Here is a 20,676-nt window from a genome sequence, read left to right as displayed (position 1 = left end):
AGCACCCCAAAGGCAACCACTCCAAATCTCTTAAGCGTTTCTTCTGGTATCTACTGCCATATTTCTAAATACTACACGCTGACAGTGCTTGATTTTTTCCCAGTTTTTATTTTTCTATCTCCTATGAAAGGTGAAGATTTCATCTCTTACACTACGTGCACTGGCCCCACGTATGCACACACGCGCCTTTCTCTCCCTCTCTTCCCCCAAGTCACAGTTCTCAGTGAACACGATGTTCAGGATATACCTCATAATGTCTACACAAATACTGTCCAAAACAGTGCCAATATCCTTTTTCTTAGGTATTTTTCCCCATCTTTTTGCTCTTCTGTGTAGATACCAATTCATTCTCCAACAGTGAGACTACTCTCAATACGACCAAATACATCAGGTAGTGTATCTGTTCCATTTTTTTCCTGGAGCCCTCTGTCTTATCTGTTCCAATCTAGATCAACTGAATTCCAAACCTCCTTGTACTGCTACAATCCTAGAGCATCCCTTCACCTTCAACCTGGGAATTCCTTTTGCCCTGCTCCTGTGCTGGATCTTGTTTCCTGGATCTTTGTTTGCTTCCCTCATTTTGGTGGGGTACATCCTCAAGTATTAGCAATATAACATAGTGGAGTTAAGACTATCCAAGTTCAAATCCCAATTCCACCACTTACTAGCTGTGTGACCTTGGGAAATAACTTTTCCATGCCTAAGTTTCCCCACTTGTAAAACAAAGAAATCATAGTATCATCCTCTTACTACATATGTGAGAGAGAGAGAATATATATGTGCTAAATTGCTGCAGTGAGCACACAGTAAACACCATATAAGTGTTAGCTACAATGATAATGATTCCAGAGCATGGGTATGTGACACAAGATGGGTCACATTTTTGAGACTTTTCCTGTCTGAAAATATCTTTAACCTATACTCACACTTGACTGCTCATGTGGGAATAGAATTCTGAGTTGGAGACTTTTTCCCTTACTAATACAAAGGTATTGCTCCACTGTCTTCCAGCTTCCAGAACCGTTAATGAGAAGTATGAGGGCATTTTAATTCCTGAGTCTTCATAAGTGACCTGTTTCTTTTCTCCAGAAGCACTGAAAATCTCTTTATCATTGGCCTCCAATATTTCATTATATTGAGCCTTGATGTGAGATCCTTCCTATTCATTTGCTATGAATTCAGTGAGCTCTTTTTTCATTCTAGAAATGCATGTCCTTTAGCTCTGGGAATTTTTCCTGCATTAATTCTTTATTTCCTACCCTCCAATTTCTCTGTTCTCTTTTTCCTGGAATTTGAATAGTTGCAGACCTTATAAATTGACTCTTTTGTTCTCGTATCTTTCAAAGTTCTGAGATTTCCTCAACTTTATCTTATAACCCTTTTATTTAATTTTTAAATTTCTGCTATAATGTTTAACTTCTGAAAGCTTGTTTTAATTCTCTTTTTTTGTAGCTATTGTTATTTCATAGTTACAACCTTATCTAAGGATATTAATTTTTTAATCAAAGGGGTTTTTTCTGTTCCCTATGCTATAATTCAGTTTCTCTCAACTCCTTTTTTGCCATGTGTTTTGGTCTCTGTCTTTCATGTTGGAAACTTTCCCTGAATGTCTGATGATCCTAGGTGAACATGCATATTTATGAGTAAGGCAATAAGGAGCTAAAGGAAACTCAACGAATGGGCAGGGCTCATCAATGGAACTTCATTTTAGGACAATATGGCAGCAAGTTAGTTTTTTCATTAGCAGAATACTAATTGTTAGTAACTGTACATCTTTTCCGTTGGGTCAGTTCACAGAGAAGAACCCTCCTGTTTCCTGAGGTGGGATAACAGCCTGGCTGCCAGCATCAGAGGGACCAGTGGAGAAAAGGAACCAGAGGTCTCATCTGTCAACACACAGACCCTCACTTGAGTTGCCTGTTTTGAGTAGGGCATCTCACCCTGCCTGAGGCTACAAATCCCTCAGAAAGTGAACCTGTTTTCTGCTATAAGGGAGAAAGGCAGGAGGGCCCACTTGCACAGGGTAGACGGAACCTCTGGACTACTTATCATAATTCTCAACCACTCCTTCATTTTCAGTACCATCCCATGGTCCAGTCTTTAATTTTTTTTTTTTTTAAGATTTTTTTGATGTGGACCATTTTTTAAAGTCTTTATTGAATGTGTTACAAAACTGCTTCTGTTTTATGTTTTGGTTTTTTTTTTTTGGCCTTGAGGCATGTGGAATCTTAACTCCCCAACCAAGGATCAAATCTGCACCCCTTGCAGTGGAAGGTGGAGCCTTACTGGACCGCCAGGGAAGTCCCTGGTCCGGTCTTTTAAAAGCACCTGAAAGTCCCATGTCTTGAGCCTTTCCAGATTCTACAGAGTCCTCATTAATGGCTCCTTAATGACTTTCTCCCCATACAATATTTAACTAAAACTGATTTTTTTAAAAAATCAATATTGTTTCTAGGAAAACATTCTGCACTTAAAAGTCTAACTGATGTGGAGCTTCCCTGGTGGCACAGTGGTTGAGAATCTGCCTGCCAATGCAGGGGACACGGGTTCGAGCCCTGGTCTGGGAAGATCCCACATGCCGCGGAGCAACTAGGCCCGTGAGCCACAAGTACTGAGCCTGCGCGTCTGGAGCCTGTGCTCCGCAACAAGAGAGGCCGCGATAGTGAGAGGCCCGCACACCACGATGAAGAGTGGCCCCCACTTGCCGCAACTGGAGAAAGCCCTGGCACAGAAACGAAGACCCAACACAGCCATAAATAAATAAATAAATAAATAAATAAATAAATAAATAAATAAATTTTTTAAAGTCTAACTGATGAACTGTACACTTAAAAATGGTTAAGATGGGGCTTCCCTGGTAGCGCAGTGGTTGAGAATCTGCCTGCCAATGCAGGGGACACGGGTTCGAGCCCTGGTCTGGGAGGATCCCACATGCCGCGGAGCAACTGAGCCCGTGAGCCACAACTACTGAGCCTGCACGTCTGGAGCCTGTGCTCTGCAACAGGAGAGGCCGCGATAGTGAGAGGCCTGCGCACTGCGATGAAGAGTGGCCCCCGCTTGCCACAACTAGAGAAAGCCCTCGCATAGAAACGAAGACCCAACACAGCCAAAAATAAATAAATAAATAAATAAAAATTTTAAAAAAAAATGGTTAAGATGGTAGAGCTGAACAAAGATTTTCTTTAAATGGTTAATATTTCACCACAATTTTTAAACAACCTAATTGCAAGCACTACAGCATATTCTAGATAAGGCATAAAAATATCAATTACATATACAGTTTGGTGTATCACAGTATGTGATACAGGATACAAATCCTGGAGAGAGTTGTTTATATCCAGATAAATCAATGAACCATTAAAACAATCAACCTGCATCAACTCAAAAAACAGCAATTTTTTATCACTGCAGAAAACAAATGCTTTTTAAAACCAAACCAAATTACAATCATACCCTTTTAGCTAGATTTGCCTTTTATTTTATAAACTATCATTAGTTAATAGGACTTGAGGAAGACTTTTTTTGTTTTTAAGTAATCTCCTTACTGAAGTATAAGGAAGACATTTTATCAATTATTTCTGTTCCTGTCACTAGTGTACCCTGTAAGAACAAAGTCTTGAAAACGAAAGCACAGATGCGTTTAGTGGTGCAGCCTAGGAACATGAAGAACAGGGATAAGTTGAGAACATTTTCCATGCAGCTATTTAAATTCTGTCAACAAACTGCCAAGGTTCTAATAAAGGAATGGATTACCATGAGATATTTAAGTTACTAATTAATCCTAATTTCAGACTAAAGGAATACATATTTGACTCGAAATGTGATTTTCAAAAAATGTGTACTTAATGATGAAAAGCTAATTTCTACAATATCAACTAACATTCATAGCCATACATAAAAAGGCCAAGCCTTCAAGAAGTGTCCACAGGAATTCTTTTCTTACAAGTATATGATTAAAATTGAGTTGATGTGAATTACTCATTCTAGACTTTTTAATACCTGATCTGGATCTAGCTACTTGGGATGATGGCAGATGAAGGCAATCTCATGCTGCTTCTAATGAAGAGTCCCAATGCAAGTATTAAATGTATTAAAATACTCAGGATCTGTAGGACTTAGTGGAAAATTAAAGAAAACTAATAGTTTGGGACTAAATCTTCTTCTGGAGTGTATGGTAAGAAATAGAGAGCTGCTCTCAATTTTTACTTGTCTGAATATTTGATATATAAAAGAACATTATTTCCAGTTCAAAGGTTCATCACTTCACAGAAAGGAACAAATTACAAGTGATAATTCCATTTTGAAAACAGCACTCATGTACGTAATGAAGTTAGCTAAAAATGTATGCCAAATGACCAATTTGAGCAAAGATTTTATTTATTTGACGACAAGGCCTTCACACTGCAGGGTGATCTGACTTTTTTTTTTAAGCATGTGGTTGAGAAATATAAGAGTTAACACCCCAAGTTAAATGTCTATTTAGCTGCCAGCTAAAAAGAAACGTGGCACAGTTTAGACCAGCATTCCCCACAATGTGCTTCTACCCAACAATGGTGTTCTGTAATATTAAAAGGTAATGTATGTGAAAGAGAAATGATAGCACTATTTTCCTCTAAAAATTTGTTTTAATATGCCAGGAAGTTATTAAATGGGTAAACAGTTTGCTACCAAAACAACTTGCCTTTAAGAAATGGTTTATCAGAGCCAAGAATGCCAGGAGGTAGCATAAGGCCACTTGACCCACAAATGTGTGACATATAATCTGATGCATAGGGAGTGTTTATCAGCTAACCATGACATGTGCATACAACACATGAATCAAGTTGTGATCACTCACTGCAGTAATGTTTCTGTTATACCATTTTCAGCAATTCACGAACATATTATAAATTTACAAATGTTCCATGAACAACTAAATTTGACAAATTCTAGTACCGGTGAAACATGCCAAAATCTGAAATGCGGATATAAATATCTGACATAAAATGCTGGAATGATGTTTTTACCAGGGAATTTACAAACTTAAGGTTATTGAACACAACTTGCCATAGAAGATTACGGGACATTTTGCCTTTTGGAACAGTGAAAGCTCGAGAAAAATTATTTGGAATGAATATTACTCCTTCATCTTCTAATCCCCAAAGAAACCTGTGTTGTAACACAGCACACAGACAGACTAATCTGTAGGAATCAGGGAGGGTATCCACAGGAAACAAAGGGCATACTCAAACTGGGTAATCTGAAGGTAGTAGTCCCAAGGACTTTACAAAGGCATGGGCAAGACCGGGACCCATGAGCTGGCAACGCTGCAAAGCTGTGGCTAGCTTGTTTTCTAAGGGGGCAAGAGAGAAGAGTGGCTACCAGAAACCCAGAGAGGGTAACTAACTGTATGGAGACGGCTGTGGCCTTGGGTGGAAGGGTGTAGTGACTCTACACGGATGAAGCCAGGGAAATAAACACCCCAAACTCGTTCTTCTCCCACCTACACAATGCCTTCCAGTCCTCTCATCGCCTGCCCCGTTCAGAAGTCAGAGGGCAAGGGAGCCTGTCCATGTTGTTCATAAAAGCCAGGTTTCCAGGGCACAGAACAAGGTGAGGAAGGATGGAGGGGATCTGGAGGACAAATCACCGTGTGATGTCAATTTCAGCTTTTCTTCCTGCTCTTCTTTACCAACAAGTAAAGAACACCCAAGATATGAACCTTTTCAAGAGATATCTTGAAATGACTGAATTATAAAAAAGACTCTAAATAATCAAGAACTTCCTTTAATCTGTGTAGAAGAAGCTTTACCCAAATCTGGGCCAAAGGCTACCTCTGCATTTGGCAGACCAACCAAAGTCCTTGAAGTTCCTACCAACAATTTCCATCTCACCCTAGATTTCAGGCTAGCCAATAAGCTATACAACTTCTCTTTGATCTACATGGTGAGCAAACCCTCCCTGTGGTGTGTTTAATTTTTGTGAGAAAGAGAACACTTCAAACAACTTTCACAGTTTAAATTCTATAGAGGTTTGCATAAAACCCAAAGATGAAATCATGTTACAGTAGAGAGCCCCCTGAATTGTTTTTGCCATATTTCAGAAAACAGTTACTTCTCACCAATATTTCTACATAAAAAAAATAATTATATATTGCAAGATTTCATTTAAATGATGTCCAAGAACTGGCAAAATTAACCAATAATGACACATGTCAAAACCGTGGTTATTTCTGATGGGAGGAGGAATTAGGCTGGGAAAAGGAATGAGGGAAACTTCAGGGGTGCTGCTTGAAATCTCCTATGGTCCAGACCTCATTTTATGTCTTGATAAATATCACATATATATGAGGAATCATTGAGCTGTACAATTAAGATTAGTACACTTCACAGGCTCCACTGTTTACTAAGGTTTATTATATCTCAATTTAAAAAGAAAAATTTTATTCAACATAGTTTTGGAAGTTTTAGCCACAGCAATCAGAGAAGAAAAAGAAATAAAAGGAATCCAAACCAGAAAAGAAGAAGTAAAACTGTCACTGTTTGCAGATGACATGATACTATACATAGAGAATCCTAAAGATGCTACCAGAAAACTACTAGAGCTAATCAATGAATTTGGTAAAGTAGCAGGATACAAAATTAATGCACAAAAATCTCTTGCATTCCTATACACTAATGATGAAAAATCTGAAAGAGAAGTTAGGGAAACACTCCCGTTTACCACTGCAACAAAAAGAATAAAATACCTAGGAATAAACCTACCTAAGGAGACAAAAGACCTGTAGGCAGAAAACTATAAGACACTGATGAAAGAAATTAAAGATGATACAAACAGATGGAGAGATATACCATGTTCCTGGATTGGAAGAATCAACATTGTGAAAATGACTATACTACCCAAAGCAATCTACAGATTCAGTGCAATCCCTATCAAACTACCAAGGGCACTTTTCACAGAACTAGAACAAAAAATTTCACAATTTGTATGGAAACACAAAAGACCCCGAATAGCCAAAGCAATCTTGAGAAAGAAAAATGGGGCTGGAGGAATCAGGCTCCCAGACTTCAGACTATATTACAAAGCTACAGTAATCAAGAAAGTATGGTACTGGCACAAAAACAGAAATATAGATCAATGGAACAGGACAGAAAGCCCAGAGATAAACCCACGCACATATGGTCACCTTATCCTTGATAAAGGAGTCAAGAATATACAATGGTGAAAAGACAGCCTCTTCAATAAGTGGTGCTGGGAAAACTGGACAGCTACATGTAAAAGAATGAAATTAGAACACTCCCTAACACCATACACAAAAATAAACTCAAAATGGATTAAAGAGCTAAATGTAAGGCCAGACACTATAAAACTCTTAGAGGAAAACGTAGGCAGAACACTCTATGACCTAAATCACAGCAAGATCCTTTTTGACCCACCTCCTAGAAAAATGGAAATAAAAACAAAAATAAACAAATGGGACCTAATGAAACTTAAAAGCTTTTGCACAGCAAAGGAAACCATAAACAGACAAAAAGACAACCCTCAGAATGGGAGGAAATATTTGCAAACGAAGCAAATGACAAAGGATTAATCTCCAAAATATACAAGCAGCTCATGCAGCTCAAAAAAGCAAACAACCCAATCCAAAAATGGGCAGAAGACCTAAATAGACATTTCTCCAAAGAAGATATACAGATTGCCAACAAACACATGAAAGGATGCTCATCATCACTAATCATTAGAGAAATGCAAATCAAAACCGCAATGAGATATCACTTCACACCGGTCAGAACGGCCATCATCAAAAAATCTACAAACAATAAATGCTGGAGAGGGTGTGGAGAAAAGGGAACCCTCTTGCACTGTTACTGGGAATGTAAATTGATACAGCCACTATGGAGAACAGTATGGAGGTTCCTTAAAAAACTAAAAATAGGGCTTCCCTGGTGGTGCAGTGGTTGAGAATCTGCCTGCCAATGCAGGGTACACGGGTTCGAGCCCTGGTCTGGGAAGATCCCACATGCCGCGGAGCAACTAGGCCCGCGAGCCACAACTGCTGAGCCTGCGCGTCTGGAGCCTGTGCTCCGCAACAAGAGAGGCCATGACAGTGAGAGGCCCGCACACCACGATGAAGAGTGGCCCCCGCTTGCCGCAACTGGAGAAAGCCCTCGCACAGAAACGAAGACCCAACACAGCCAAAAATAAATATATAAATAAATAAATAAATAAATAATTTTTTTAAAGTCTAACTGATGAACTGTACACTTAAAAATGGTTAAGATGGGGCTTCCCTGGTGGCGCAGTGGTTGAGAATCTGCCTGCCAATGCAGGGGACACGGGTTCGAGCCCTGGTCTGGGAGGATCCCACATGCCGCGGAGCAACTGAGCCTGTGAGCCACAACTACTGTGCCTGCAAGACTGGAGCCTGTGCTCTGCAACAGGAGAGGCCGCGATAGTGAGAGGCCTGCGCACCACGATGAAGAGTGGCCCCCGCTTGCCACAACTAGAGAAAGCCCTCGCACAGAAACGAAGACCCAACACAGCTAAAAAATAAATAAAATAAATAAATAAAAATTTAAAAAAAAAACTAAAATAGAACTACCAAATGACCCAGCTATCCCACTACTGGGCATATACCCTGAGAAAACCATAATTCAAAAATTCATGTACCACAATGTTCATTGCAGAACTATTTACAATAGCCAGGACACAGAAGCAACCTAAGTGTCCATCGACAGATGAATGGATAAAGAAGATGTGGCACATATATACAATGGAATACTACTCAGCCATAAAAAGAAATGAAACTGAGTTATTTGCAGTGAGGTGGATGGACCTAGAGACTGTCATACAGAGTGAAGTAAGTCAGAAAGAGAAAAACAAATACCATATGCTAACACATATATTTGGAATCTTAAAAAAAAAAAAAAATGGTTCTGAAGAATGTAGGGGCAGGACAGGAATAAAGACGTAGACGTAGAGAATGGACTTGAGGACACGGGAAGGGGGAAGGGTAAGCTGGGACAAAGTGAGAGAGTGGCATGGACATATATACACTACCAAATGTAAAATAGATAGCTAGTGGGAAGCAGCTGCATAGCACAGGGAGATCAGCTTGGTGCTTTGTGTCCCCCCTCGAGGGGTGGGATAGAGAGGGTGGGAGGGAGACACAAGAGGGAAGAGATATGGGGATATATGTATACATATAGCTGATTCACTTTGTTATACAGCAGAAACTAATACACCATTGTAAAGCAATTATACTCCAATAAAGATGTTAAAAAAAATTAAAAGAAGAAAAATTACCCTATTAAATGACTTTCACTATTACCTCCTCAGCAAATATCTTAACGTAGAAAAGGTTTGGGTTTATACATTTACCAGGGGTCAGCAAACTACGGCCCACGGGCCACTCGCCCCTTTTATAAATGGAGTTTTACTGGAACACGGCCACTGGCTGCTTTCACACAGCTGCAGGGTTGAAGAGTCGTAGCGGAGACCTATGAAGCCCAAAGCCTAAAATATTTACTACCTGATCCTTTAAGTGTGTCACTTCCTGACTTAAACTTCAAATAATATATTTAAACTGTCCCTTTGTAGGAATAATTCAACTCAACCTCACCCAAATACCAAAATAAGAGGAGAGAGATTTAAAAGACAGCTTAGGAAATCACTCGGTTAATTGTAATCAAGAATTTCGTAAAACGCTAACATGGGGGTGGCAGCATTCTGCCTTGAGCTGCACTATGGGTTTATTTTAAGACAGATCAAAAACTGGTACTTTATTTGGCCTCACACAATGCTAATTTTTTGTTTTTGTTATTGTCAATATTTTAAAAATAGGAGCATATGCTTTTTAAAAAAATTAAGGATTCTAGTTATCTCACTAAAAAATAAAGGAAGATGGAACAACACTAGCACCATATTCCTACAAGGTAACAATGAGCTGAAGTGACTCCAGTAACGCTGAGGCTAAGACTCCGCTGACACTTCACACTGTGCTTGCGCTGTCCACTTTTTAAAGTTTTTATTTTATATTGGAGTATAGTTAAACTAACACAACATTGGTAATCAACTGTCCACCGTTCTTATCACAGAGCTGAGAGGAAAACGAAAATACTGCTTCTACCTGTGGCTACATGAAAAAGGAAAAGTAAAGAGAGCCCGAGGGTCAGGGGCTTCTTAACACTCAGCTCACCTGCTACCGGACTATCCTGGCTGTGTGAGTTTGCAACCTCAGGTTTAAGCAATGGTCTCCAGGGAAAACGGCAGAGAAGTGTCAGAGAAATCAACAGACCAGAAGGGGCAACAGTTAACTGGATGTTTGCACACATCAAGTGGTAGGGATCGCCCCCATATCTTCTAAAGCAGCCCTACTCCTATTTTGGGGCAATTCTGCCTGTTAAAAAGGTTCTTTGTACTATTTTTGCAACCTCTTACCAGTCTCTCATTGTTTCAAAATAAAAAGATTAAAAAAAGAAAGAATCCTTTCCTTACACTGATTAGAAATGAGCCTTCATTCCTATACCTTACCTGGTCCTTAACTGTATGGGACAAGTTTAATCCCTCTTCCACCAGAAAGTTCTCTCATTAGCTATAGTTACCCAGACCCCCACCAAGAGTCTCCTTTCTCAAGGACTAGAAAAAAAAAAAGGAAGACTTTCACCTCTCTCGTCCTCTAGAGTATTCATTCATTCGGCAAATATTTACTGAGCACCCACCATGAGTACTATTCCAGACTCTGCGGATACGACAGAGAACTATGCTCTTGCCTTGTGGAACTTATACTACATTATTACATCTAATAATGTAGCATAAGCTATCATTAGACTTTCCAGTAGCCATACTGTACTGCTGTTATTGTACTTAAATTCCCTAATTCTTCCTCATATACATCGCTCAAACTGTTCGCTCAAGTCTAACTTGACTTGCTAGAAGTCTAACTGGGTTAGACTTCCAAATTTCTTTACGGTCATCATTGCTAAATATTATATTTTTAGAATCTGCTTTTTTCTTCAGTCTGTCAAGAACTTCTGGAATGCAAATTTCTTTTCCACCTGAACGCACACCCTATCCCTTCTGTTCTTACTGTCTGTTAATCTGATAAATATACCTCTCAGTACAGTCATCCAAACTGGTCATTAAAATTGTTGAATAGCACAGTATTGAGGTCACTAAGAGCCCCATGGCGTGTCCCTAGCATGCACCCAAACAGACACGGATCCATTATTTAGTATGCATGGCTTCTCTCACTCAACAAGCTGAGTCCACCTGATTATTCTATATTTACATCTGTACACAAGAATATTATTGGATTTAGGTCAAACACCTTCTTAAAGTTCAGATACAGTATGTTTGCCAATTTTCCCCAATCACCTTGGGAAAAAGGGGGAAAAACATTTTAATGGGAAGAGAAGAGTTAAAAAGGAAGAAAAATGGAGGGAGGATAGGTCCTGTATAGCTTCCAAAATAAACCAGAAGTCTTTAAAATACTAGGCATATTTTTAAACAGAAAAATCAGTTTATAAGATGATGGTAATCATACCATTGTCTAAAGAAGATGTTGTCTTTAAGACAATTTATCTAATTATATGAACTCTTATACACACTATAGCTTTGGCCATGGTATAGCTGAACACAATTAGCAAATTTAATCACTGGCAGCTGTTTTCTATTAAAGCCAAACCACCTTTTTTTTTCCCCAACTAAAAGCTTTTTGCCTTCGATACGGTCAATGGTGGTTATTAAGAAAATGGAAATGTTTTGAATTTCCACAAGTATATTTGAACTCTGTAAGTTCTACAGTTCACATTAGGGGGTCAGGTTGAAATCATATCTTAAAATGCTAATATGTATGAATAAGGTACAAAGCATGACACAAAATAACCTTTAGCACTTGGAATTGAAATGAAATAAAAAGATAATCCATGAACATGATATAGACTGCTGTCTGGCACAAATTCTGAAAGCACTTGCGGCATTTTAAGTGAATCTTACACTTTAAATAAACTTTCAGAGTTTCATCTTCAAGCTTTAGAGTTAACGTCCAGCAAAAGTCATTATACAGACACAACCTGGGATTTCTGACACCTTGGCAAAAGCTAGATTACAGTTGAGGGTTTTTTCCCACTAAAAAGAAAAGTTTAACCCAATAGCAGTGTAACCAGGTTTATGTGAGGCAGGTATAACTTTAAGAAAATAAACTATAAATACTTTAAATCTATTTGTGTACCGAAGTGTTGTTATAAAGTATTTAAAAATATTTACTAGCCATATGTTTACCATTCATACCTTTTTAGCCTAGATGTTAATCTACCTTGAAAGTAACAAAATGTGAATTATTGCAAAATACTCTAAATTCGTCATTCTTTAGTAAACTCCCAAAGCGAACAGCAATAGTTTTATTTCACTACTGAGGTAATTAAAGCACAACACTTCACCCTGTCTTACATCATATATGAAACCTAAAAGGTTTCTATTTTACAGTACAGTGCAAGGTGTCTTAAATACAAGTACAACTTACATAAAGAGTGGACTTGCATCCTATTATGCTATATCCTATCACTATAATTCTCCTCCTCTCAAAACTTAGTTTAAGAACCGGGGAATGTTAACCTCCAGAGCACTTTGCCCTCCAAACTGCTTACCTGAATATATTTCCGCTGCGTCTCATCATTTAAAACATGTGCCACGTGCTTGGAAAAAATCTTTTCCCTACCAGTTCTGGCATGGATGCCCACCATAGTGACACCAATGGGCCAAGGGGCATTTCCAATGGCCATCTGAAGATAAGCGTCATTAGCCTAAAAAGAGAGTTGAAGAAGACATCAGGAAAGCAGAAATATTCCGCTGGTCCAAATTTTCATTTAGTATTTCACAGCCCTTCGTGATGAAATTTTCATCCATCTCTTGGGCGTGTTGAAAATATTACCATTCCCATTATTCGAACAAAAGAAACTAAAATATGGGGTGACTGACATGCTTACCCAGGACCACAAATGTCTGTGGAAAAACAGAAACCAACGCTAACCCAGTGAGTAAAAAGACAAAACATTCCTTTGAAGCCCTGGTGCACTGGAAGTTAATACATTTCAGATCTGGAATTACCAGGCAGGTAATCTGATGCACTGACAAAAACGCTAGTCTGAGTTTCCGTTAGACCTAGTCTTCTCCCTAGGTGGTCACAGAGAAGACAGAGGCTAACTAGTTTTTCATAATCCAACCTGAAACTACAACTACTCCCTGCACAGCAGTGCAGACCTCTGAAAGCAGTGTGGGCTCTGTGTGCTGGGACCATCACATCGGGCCCATAGCAGATGTGTAAACAGAGATTAAATACTGGCCCTCGAGCCAAATAGCTAAAGGATGAGATCATTTCACTTTGGCCCCCCAAACCTCCCACCTGCCAAGAACCTTAAAAGCGACAAAATGAGAAGAGAGAAAGCAATGAAGAAAAATGGCTCTTTTTCTAAACCAAGCCTGGCTACCTGGGCTGGGGTGGGGGACAAAACAGAAAGCAAGTAAACTCTAAAAGACCCCAACGGTTTCAGAGAGGCTTACACAGCAGGCCTCAAAGAGATCTTTATTTAAAAATCAAACAACTATGAGACTGATATATGGAATTTTAAAACAGCATATACACATTTTTTTAAATCACTGATACTTGTGTGTGTAAAGTTTAATACTGGATATTAACTGATAAAATTTCCAATATTCAGTTTCCCCAAATTTCCAAAGAAGACTGTCCTAATATTAAGTTTTAGTTCTTTCTGTACTTTATATAAAATAAACTTTCACCAGCTTCTCATATACGAGAATGAGAAAAGTAACAAGAGGGAAGGCATCGCCTCTAGTAGGCAAGTGCCGTGAATTCCTTCTGCACTGATGGTGACCTTATCCATCGATCCCAATGCAATCATCCCTGGTAAGCTCCAGGCAACTCACAGAAACTATCCAAAAATAAAACTCATAAAGCAGAAACGCTTTCTTTGACTAACCAACAGGCTCTCATCTAGAGGGATTAAAAACACTACTTTAGCCCATTAGCATGAGGCTCTCATCAAGGAGACCTCCAGTCACCCAGGATCACCCACAGTCCCTTCTGAGGACACACACTCAGAGCACAGGAATAAGCAACGCACCCCCACTTTTCTGGCAGAGCCCCATCGAGGCTCTGGAACCGTCACTGGAGATGCTGCACGGACCCCCCCACTCCTCCCCTCTTGGGAGGCACAGCCACTGGAAGCCTCCCTCCTCACACTCGGCTGATGGCCCACGAGCAGGGGTGCACTTCCAATCCCATTAGTGGTGCAAGAGGCCCTTCTCTTCTTGTTCGCCACACTGACTGATGGCCTTCCACCTCCTTTCTAAACTCTACCCAAGGAGCACGTGGACACCAGAGCTCTCTCCTCTGCCACCTGGCCCCAGAGTCCGTTCAGGAATAAAGGCACTGCAGCAGGGGAAGAGTCTCCCCTCCTGGGCTTTGCTATTGTTGCAGTACTGAAATGGGAGAGAGAAATTCTGGCAGCCTTACTTAGAACATTTTCTCAGAGAAACCAGCATAAAGGGCGGTTAAATTCCACTGTATCATTAGTACAATGGTTCAGCTATATTATGGATTAAGTAGGTTTTTATAGCTGGCCTGGGAAACTAATCTACATAACATTGCTTCTATGGGAAAATTTGTTCCAAGCCATAATCAACAATCTAAAAACTTTGAAATTCAATCCCATTCATGAAATGAACGCTGCCTATATCCAGTTCGTGAAGAATCTTTACACCTTCCTTAAAAATGACTAAAAAATACAGTGTGGTCTGAAACTTTATTATTCATGCCTAACAATAAAGCTGACAATATATTAGCAAATGAAAGGTTTTTTTTTTTTTTTACTACTAATTCATTTCACATTTATTCTTAAATCTTCTATTAAAATACACCCACACAAAATGAACATATTATGCACACAACCTAGGAATGCTCATAAACATAATTCTGATGCACAGCATGGTAATGTACCTTCACATATTCCCTCTGCAACATGAATTTAATGATATCTGTTATGGATTCTTTAATATCGGCAGGAAGATTCTGGAAAAGAAAAAAAGCATAACTAACTTTTGGAAGCTACAGTGTGTAGTTACAGACTGCATTTATTCTAACTTCATATATTCTATTTTTTTAAAATCAGTTAACAAAAGCATTTTTTGCGAAACCTCACCCTTTTCCGTAGCTTTCTGAAAAGGGGTCTGAGATAGGACTCGGTCTGTTTCTGAGTAGCACTGTTCAGTTTACCCTGTACGCTGCGCTTCACATAATCCTCTCTGGCATTCAGCTCCTTAGCCCAAACACCAAGAAGAAACTGTGGAAAAAAGGGTAAATTTAGACTACAATGCCACCCAGTGGTTCTGTAAGTTTAAAAGTTCTCTGATGCACAAAATGGTATACACTCATCCTTAGAGTAAATGTCTTGACTGACTAAAACATCAACCAATATGTAACTAATGAACTATCTCTGCTTAGTGCGTCACGTATGTTTTAATGTAGTACCTTTGGCAAGTCACAGACTTCCCTATTCTACACCTCTCCCAGCTCAGATGTGATCCATTTCCCCTGAAAGAGCTATCAAATTTCACAGGCAACTGCTTGACAGAACTTTTTTTTTTTTTTAACATCTTTATTGGAGTATAATTGCTTTACAATGGTGTGTTAGTTTCTACTTTATAACAAAGTGAATCAGTTATACATATACATATGTTCCCATATCTCTTCCCTCTTGCATCTCCCTCCCTCCCTCGCACCCTCCCTATCCCACCCCTCTAGGTGGTCACAAAGCACCGAGCTGATCTCCCTGTGCTATGCGGTTGCTTCCCACTAGCTATCTATTTTACGTTTGGTAGTGTATATATGTCCATGCCACTCTCTCACTTTGTCACAGCTTACCCTTCCCCCTCCCCATATCCTCAAGTCCATTCTCTAGTAGGTCTGTGTCTTTATTCCCATCTTGCCACTAGGTTCTTCATGACTTTTTTTTTTTTCCTTAGATTCCATATATATGTGTTACCATACTGTATTTGTTTTTCTCTTTCTGACTTACTTCACTCTGTATGACAGACTCTAACTCCATCCACCTCACTACAAATAACTCAATTTCGTTTCTTTTTATGGCTGAGTAATATTCCATTGTATATATGTGCCACATCTTCTTTATCCATTTATCTGATGATGGACACTTAGGTTGCTTCCATGTCCTGGCTATTGTAAATAGAGCTGCAATGAACATTTTGGTACATGACTCTTTTTGAATTATGGTCAGAAATAAACTTGTACTTGTATTTCTATTACATAAAATTCAACCTACCTAGACTCATCAGCCATAATGCCATATGTGCTGTGATATTTAATCAATCTTCCAAGGATGATGATGTAGTATTTGGACTTTCTATTTTTGCAGTAGAGACCACAATTCAATTAAAAATTCCCTCTAAAGTGCCTGACCAAAGGAGAAGGAAGGAAAAAACGAACGAAAATAAAAGAAACTATGACCAGCCCCCACCCTGCCCCAGAAAACTACCCAGGTGCCCACTGAGTTAAACTGCACAAAGAGCATCCTTCCCAGAGGCAGGTAAACACTGAAGGCTGAGGAGGCCATACTCCCCTAGCGGTGTTACCTATGCATGTCCTACATAGGGAGAGGCTGTCACTCAAAGAGGAAATTCTAGTTCATGCTAGATCCCACCACGCCCTAGCTAATTCCATGCCAAATCCTCAACGGATTGAGAATCTTGATGACTAATTGTGTTGTATTTAAACTGTAAATACAAGTAAAAGCATTTCTTGCATTTATATCTCTTGTTCTGAACACAAATAATTTGTGAATAAATGTTAAAAGAATCTGGGATTTGCACATACTCTACCTAAACCACTGAAGAGAGGAATTCCGGGAAGAATGAATGAGCTAATCGCAAGTCTCTGAAAGGTTACTCGAGTGCTTTTTTCCCTGTCAACGTCTTCCCACCTCCTTCCATTCCTTACTGTCATCATCTCTCAGAAAAGCTTCTCCTTATTGCACTCCTTCCCGGAGTGTTTAAAATAAATTTTTTAATCCTTAAAACTTCTTGTTCATTCCACTGCTATGATTCTTTTCAGTGTATTTACATTAATAAGTCAGCCTTACAAGTGCTATGAAGAAAGTAAATATACATTTTCTTTGTTTAACCTCTATATCCAAGCACATAGCAATATCATAAACACTGTACGTGCAGAAATGTTTAGGGAGGATTTCCCTTTCCAGTCTTTAACTCTTAAACAATTCAAAAATGAAAAACCAAAAAAAAAAAAAAAAAACCAAAAAAAAAAAAAAAAGTAAGACCAGTTCTTAACTAAAGAAAACGTGTCCTCCTTTCCGAGCCAAAAAGTACATACCTTAAGGAATTTGGTAATGATGTCCATGTCTTTATGATCATCACCTTTTCCTAAAGACTCTCCCAGTGCCTGAAGAAAAAGAATGCTTCTGTTCATTAGTCAAGAGCAACAGGGGAATACATACATTATCAACACCAGACTAAACATGGCTCCTTATTACCTATACGTATGGTCCAATTTTGATTTAAAACCCTGATGGAATTTCTAGATAGATTTAAAAAAAAAAAAAAGACAATTTGTCATTTAAATTTAGAGAGCATGTTATCTTTTATGACTCAAAGAGGGAGTAAAGGGAGTGACTGCTAATGAACATGAGGTTTCTTTTTAGGGGAACAAAATGCTCTAAAATTAGATTGTGATGATGGTTGTAGCAACCTGTGAATATATTAAAAACCACTGAATTGTACACATTAAATGGATAAATTGTATAGTATGTGACTATCTCCAAAGTTGTTTGAAACGAAGGAAAAAGGAAAAGAATGTCCAGAACTGGTTGCTCACACCAATTATTGCAGTAAAATTTAGGGGGTCGAGGTATAATTAAAACGACATCTTCCTTAACTACAATCTCACTCACAGCATGCAATGTGGGTTAAGAGCCAGGAATGAAAGGTGACAGAAAAAATAACTATGTTTTATTAACCATTAAGAACTTTAAACTAAGTCATATTATTTTTGCTCATGCTAGATATTTAGATAATACAACTTTTAAATAAGATTACATATATCACTCCACATTCGACACACTGGCAAAAGTAAGAAAGCAAGATACTGCCAAGTGTTGGCAGGGATGCAGGGATACAAGACACTCACACAGTGCTGGTGGAGGGTGGAGACTGGCAAACCCGTTACAGAGAGCAATTTGGCAGTACTCAGACAAGTTAAACATGTATCAGAAGCAATCCTGCTCCTGCTCCAGAGGGGTCATGTGCAAGACTGTCTGTCACAAAGCTGTCTGTGGTAACAGGGAGCTGGGAGCAATCTCACTGTCTGTCATTATGGCGAACAAAAAGTAAAAGGCAGTGAATGCCACAGTGTATGAAATGCTATGTTAACAGTTAAAATCAAAAGTTTAGATGTACAAAAGGTATCAAGGATGGAACTTAACATAGTTCTAAGTGGAAAAAAAGTGAACAGAATGAAGAATTTCACAGTAAAATATCATGTATGTATATACCAAAACACATGCAGACAAAACACTACTGGTTCTACAAGACCATCAACAAATCAAAGGATACACATCAAACATATCAGAATGAATACTTTTGAAGGCAGGAAGTAGGGGAATGTGTATAGGAAATGAGAAAAAAGGGAGTGAATAAACAAAAGGCACGGAATAGAAGAAGGGCCTTTGTGGTGACCAAAGACGCCAGCACGCTGTACACTGAACCGTCTGAGGAGCTCAACCACCTGCTGCAGGGAATGAAAGGCGTGACGGGGCATCAGGGAAGGTGGGGGAGGGATCACCTCTAACTCTTCAATTGTGGTGTTTTCCTCATGAACTTTCAAATCATTCTGGGTGTCTTCCTCTCCAGGTTCTTGGCCACCCACAAGTTCATTCAGGTACTGCTGATCAATCTTATCCAAAGCTGCTTTCAGATCATTCCTCAATCCCTGAGGAAAGGTAAAAAGTTACATCTGGTATGAAATTTCACTGATTTCTTCTCTAATAATGAGTATAATCCACCTTCTTCTCCACAAAGAAACTCAAATAATATTTCAATTTATTATACAGCTATCACCACTGTCCATGCAAAGTCAATTCTTATGAACATATTTAAATTTAAAAGAATGTACACACAATAGGTAATCTGATGGTCAGAAAAATAAAACATACGAGTGACAAATCCAAATAAGAATAGGCATTAACGCTGTAATTTTCTAATGAGGCCCTAGTGAAAGTGACCAGGTCTCCACTGGTCCCCAATCCATTTTCCTGGTTCACTGAAAATGTCTAACAACTGCAACTACTGATACTTTGAACTCCCAAAACATTTGGAAATGTCAACAGTATAAAACCAGGGTCTCAACCATATCCAAGGATTTCACTATGTTTCTAACAAACCAGCAAATTCCATATTCTATTCACTTCCAGTTGGTGACCACTTGGTAAAAATGGAAGCCTTAAAGCTAGACCCTTGGCATATACCACATACAAAAATTAACTCAAAATGGATCAAAGACCTAAATGTAAGAGCTAAAACTATAAAACTCTTAGAGTTAACTAACAAAACAGAAAACAACCTGATTTAAAATGGGCAAAGGACTTTAACAGATGACATACGAACGGCCAGTAGGTAAATGAAAAGATGCTCAACATCACTGGTCATTAAGGAAATGCAAATCAAACCACAAAGAGATACCACTTCACAACCATTAGGATGAATATTATCAGCAGAAAACATAAAATAATAACTTGGCTAGGATATGGAGAAACAGAACCCTAGAGCACTGCTGGAAATGTAAAATGGTACAGCTGCTGTGGAGAACGGTATGGCAGTATCTGAAAAAGTTAAACACACCCACACCAAGACATATTATAATTAAATGTCAAAAGTTAAAGACAACTCCTACAATACAACACAGGCGGAGCACTCTTTGACATAAATCATAGTAATACTCTCTTTAATCAGTCTTTAAGGCAAAAGAAATAAAAGCAAAACCAAACAAATGGGACGTGATTAAACTTGAAAGCTTTTGAACAGCAAGGAAACCACCAACGAAACAAAAAGACAACCTACTGAATGGGAGAAAATATTTATAAATGATGTGACCCACAAGGGGTTAATATCCAAAATATACAAACAGCTCATACAACTCAATATCAAAAAACAACCCAATCCAAAAATGGTCAGAAGACCTGAACAGACATTTCTCCAGAGAAGACATGCAGATGGCTAACAGGCACATGAAAACATGCTCCACATCACTAATTATTAGAGAAATGCAAATCAAAACCACAATGAGGTATCACCTCACACCTGTCAGAATGGCAATCATCGAAAAGTCTACAAAACAAAAGTTGCAGAGGATGTGGAGAAAAGGGACCCCTCATACACTGTTGGTAGGAATGAAAATTGAGATAGCCACTACGGAAAACAGTATTCAGGTCCCTTAAACTAAAAACAGAACTACCATATGATCCAGCAATCCCACTCCTGGGTATATACCCAGAAAAAATGAAAATATTAAATTCAAAAAGATACATGCACCCCAATGGTCACAGCAGCACTATTTATGATAGCCAAGACAAGGAAGCAACCCAAGTGCCCAAC

At 38.9% G+C, this 20,676-nt stretch overlaps 1 protein-coding gene across 3 annotated transcripts in view; it reads right to left on the bottom strand.

Moving 5' to 3' along the window:
- PRPF18 (pre-mRNA processing factor 18) overlaps positions 1-20,676 on the bottom strand; it is a 50,120-nt gene that overhangs the window by 6,617 nt on the left and 22,827 nt on the right. For all 3 annotated transcript variants that reach the window (XM_082452922.1, XM_082452923.1, XM_082452924.1), the window contains 5 exons: positions 18,869-19,015; positions 17,402-17,470; positions 15,198-15,338; positions 14,996-15,067; positions 12,627-12,782 (listed from right to left, as the gene is read on the bottom strand). In XM_082452922.1, coding sequence (XP_082309048.1) covers positions 12,627-12,782; positions 14,996-15,067; positions 15,198-15,338; positions 17,402-17,470; positions 18,869-19,015 — 585 coding nt within the window. The remainder of the gene's footprint in view (positions 1-12,626; positions 12,783-14,995; positions 15,068-15,197; positions 15,339-17,401; positions 17,471-18,868; positions 19,016-20,676) is intronic.

The sequence above is a fragment of the Balaenoptera physalus genome (assembly GCF_965194825.1).
Source record: "Balaenoptera physalus genome assembly, chromosome: 2".
Classification (NCBI taxonomy): Eukaryota; Metazoa; Chordata; class Mammalia; order Artiodactyla; family Balaenopteridae; genus Balaenoptera; species Balaenoptera physalus.
The sequence above is the reverse complement of the archived record's forward strand: the minus strand, read 5'-3'. Positions and strand labels throughout refer to the sequence as shown.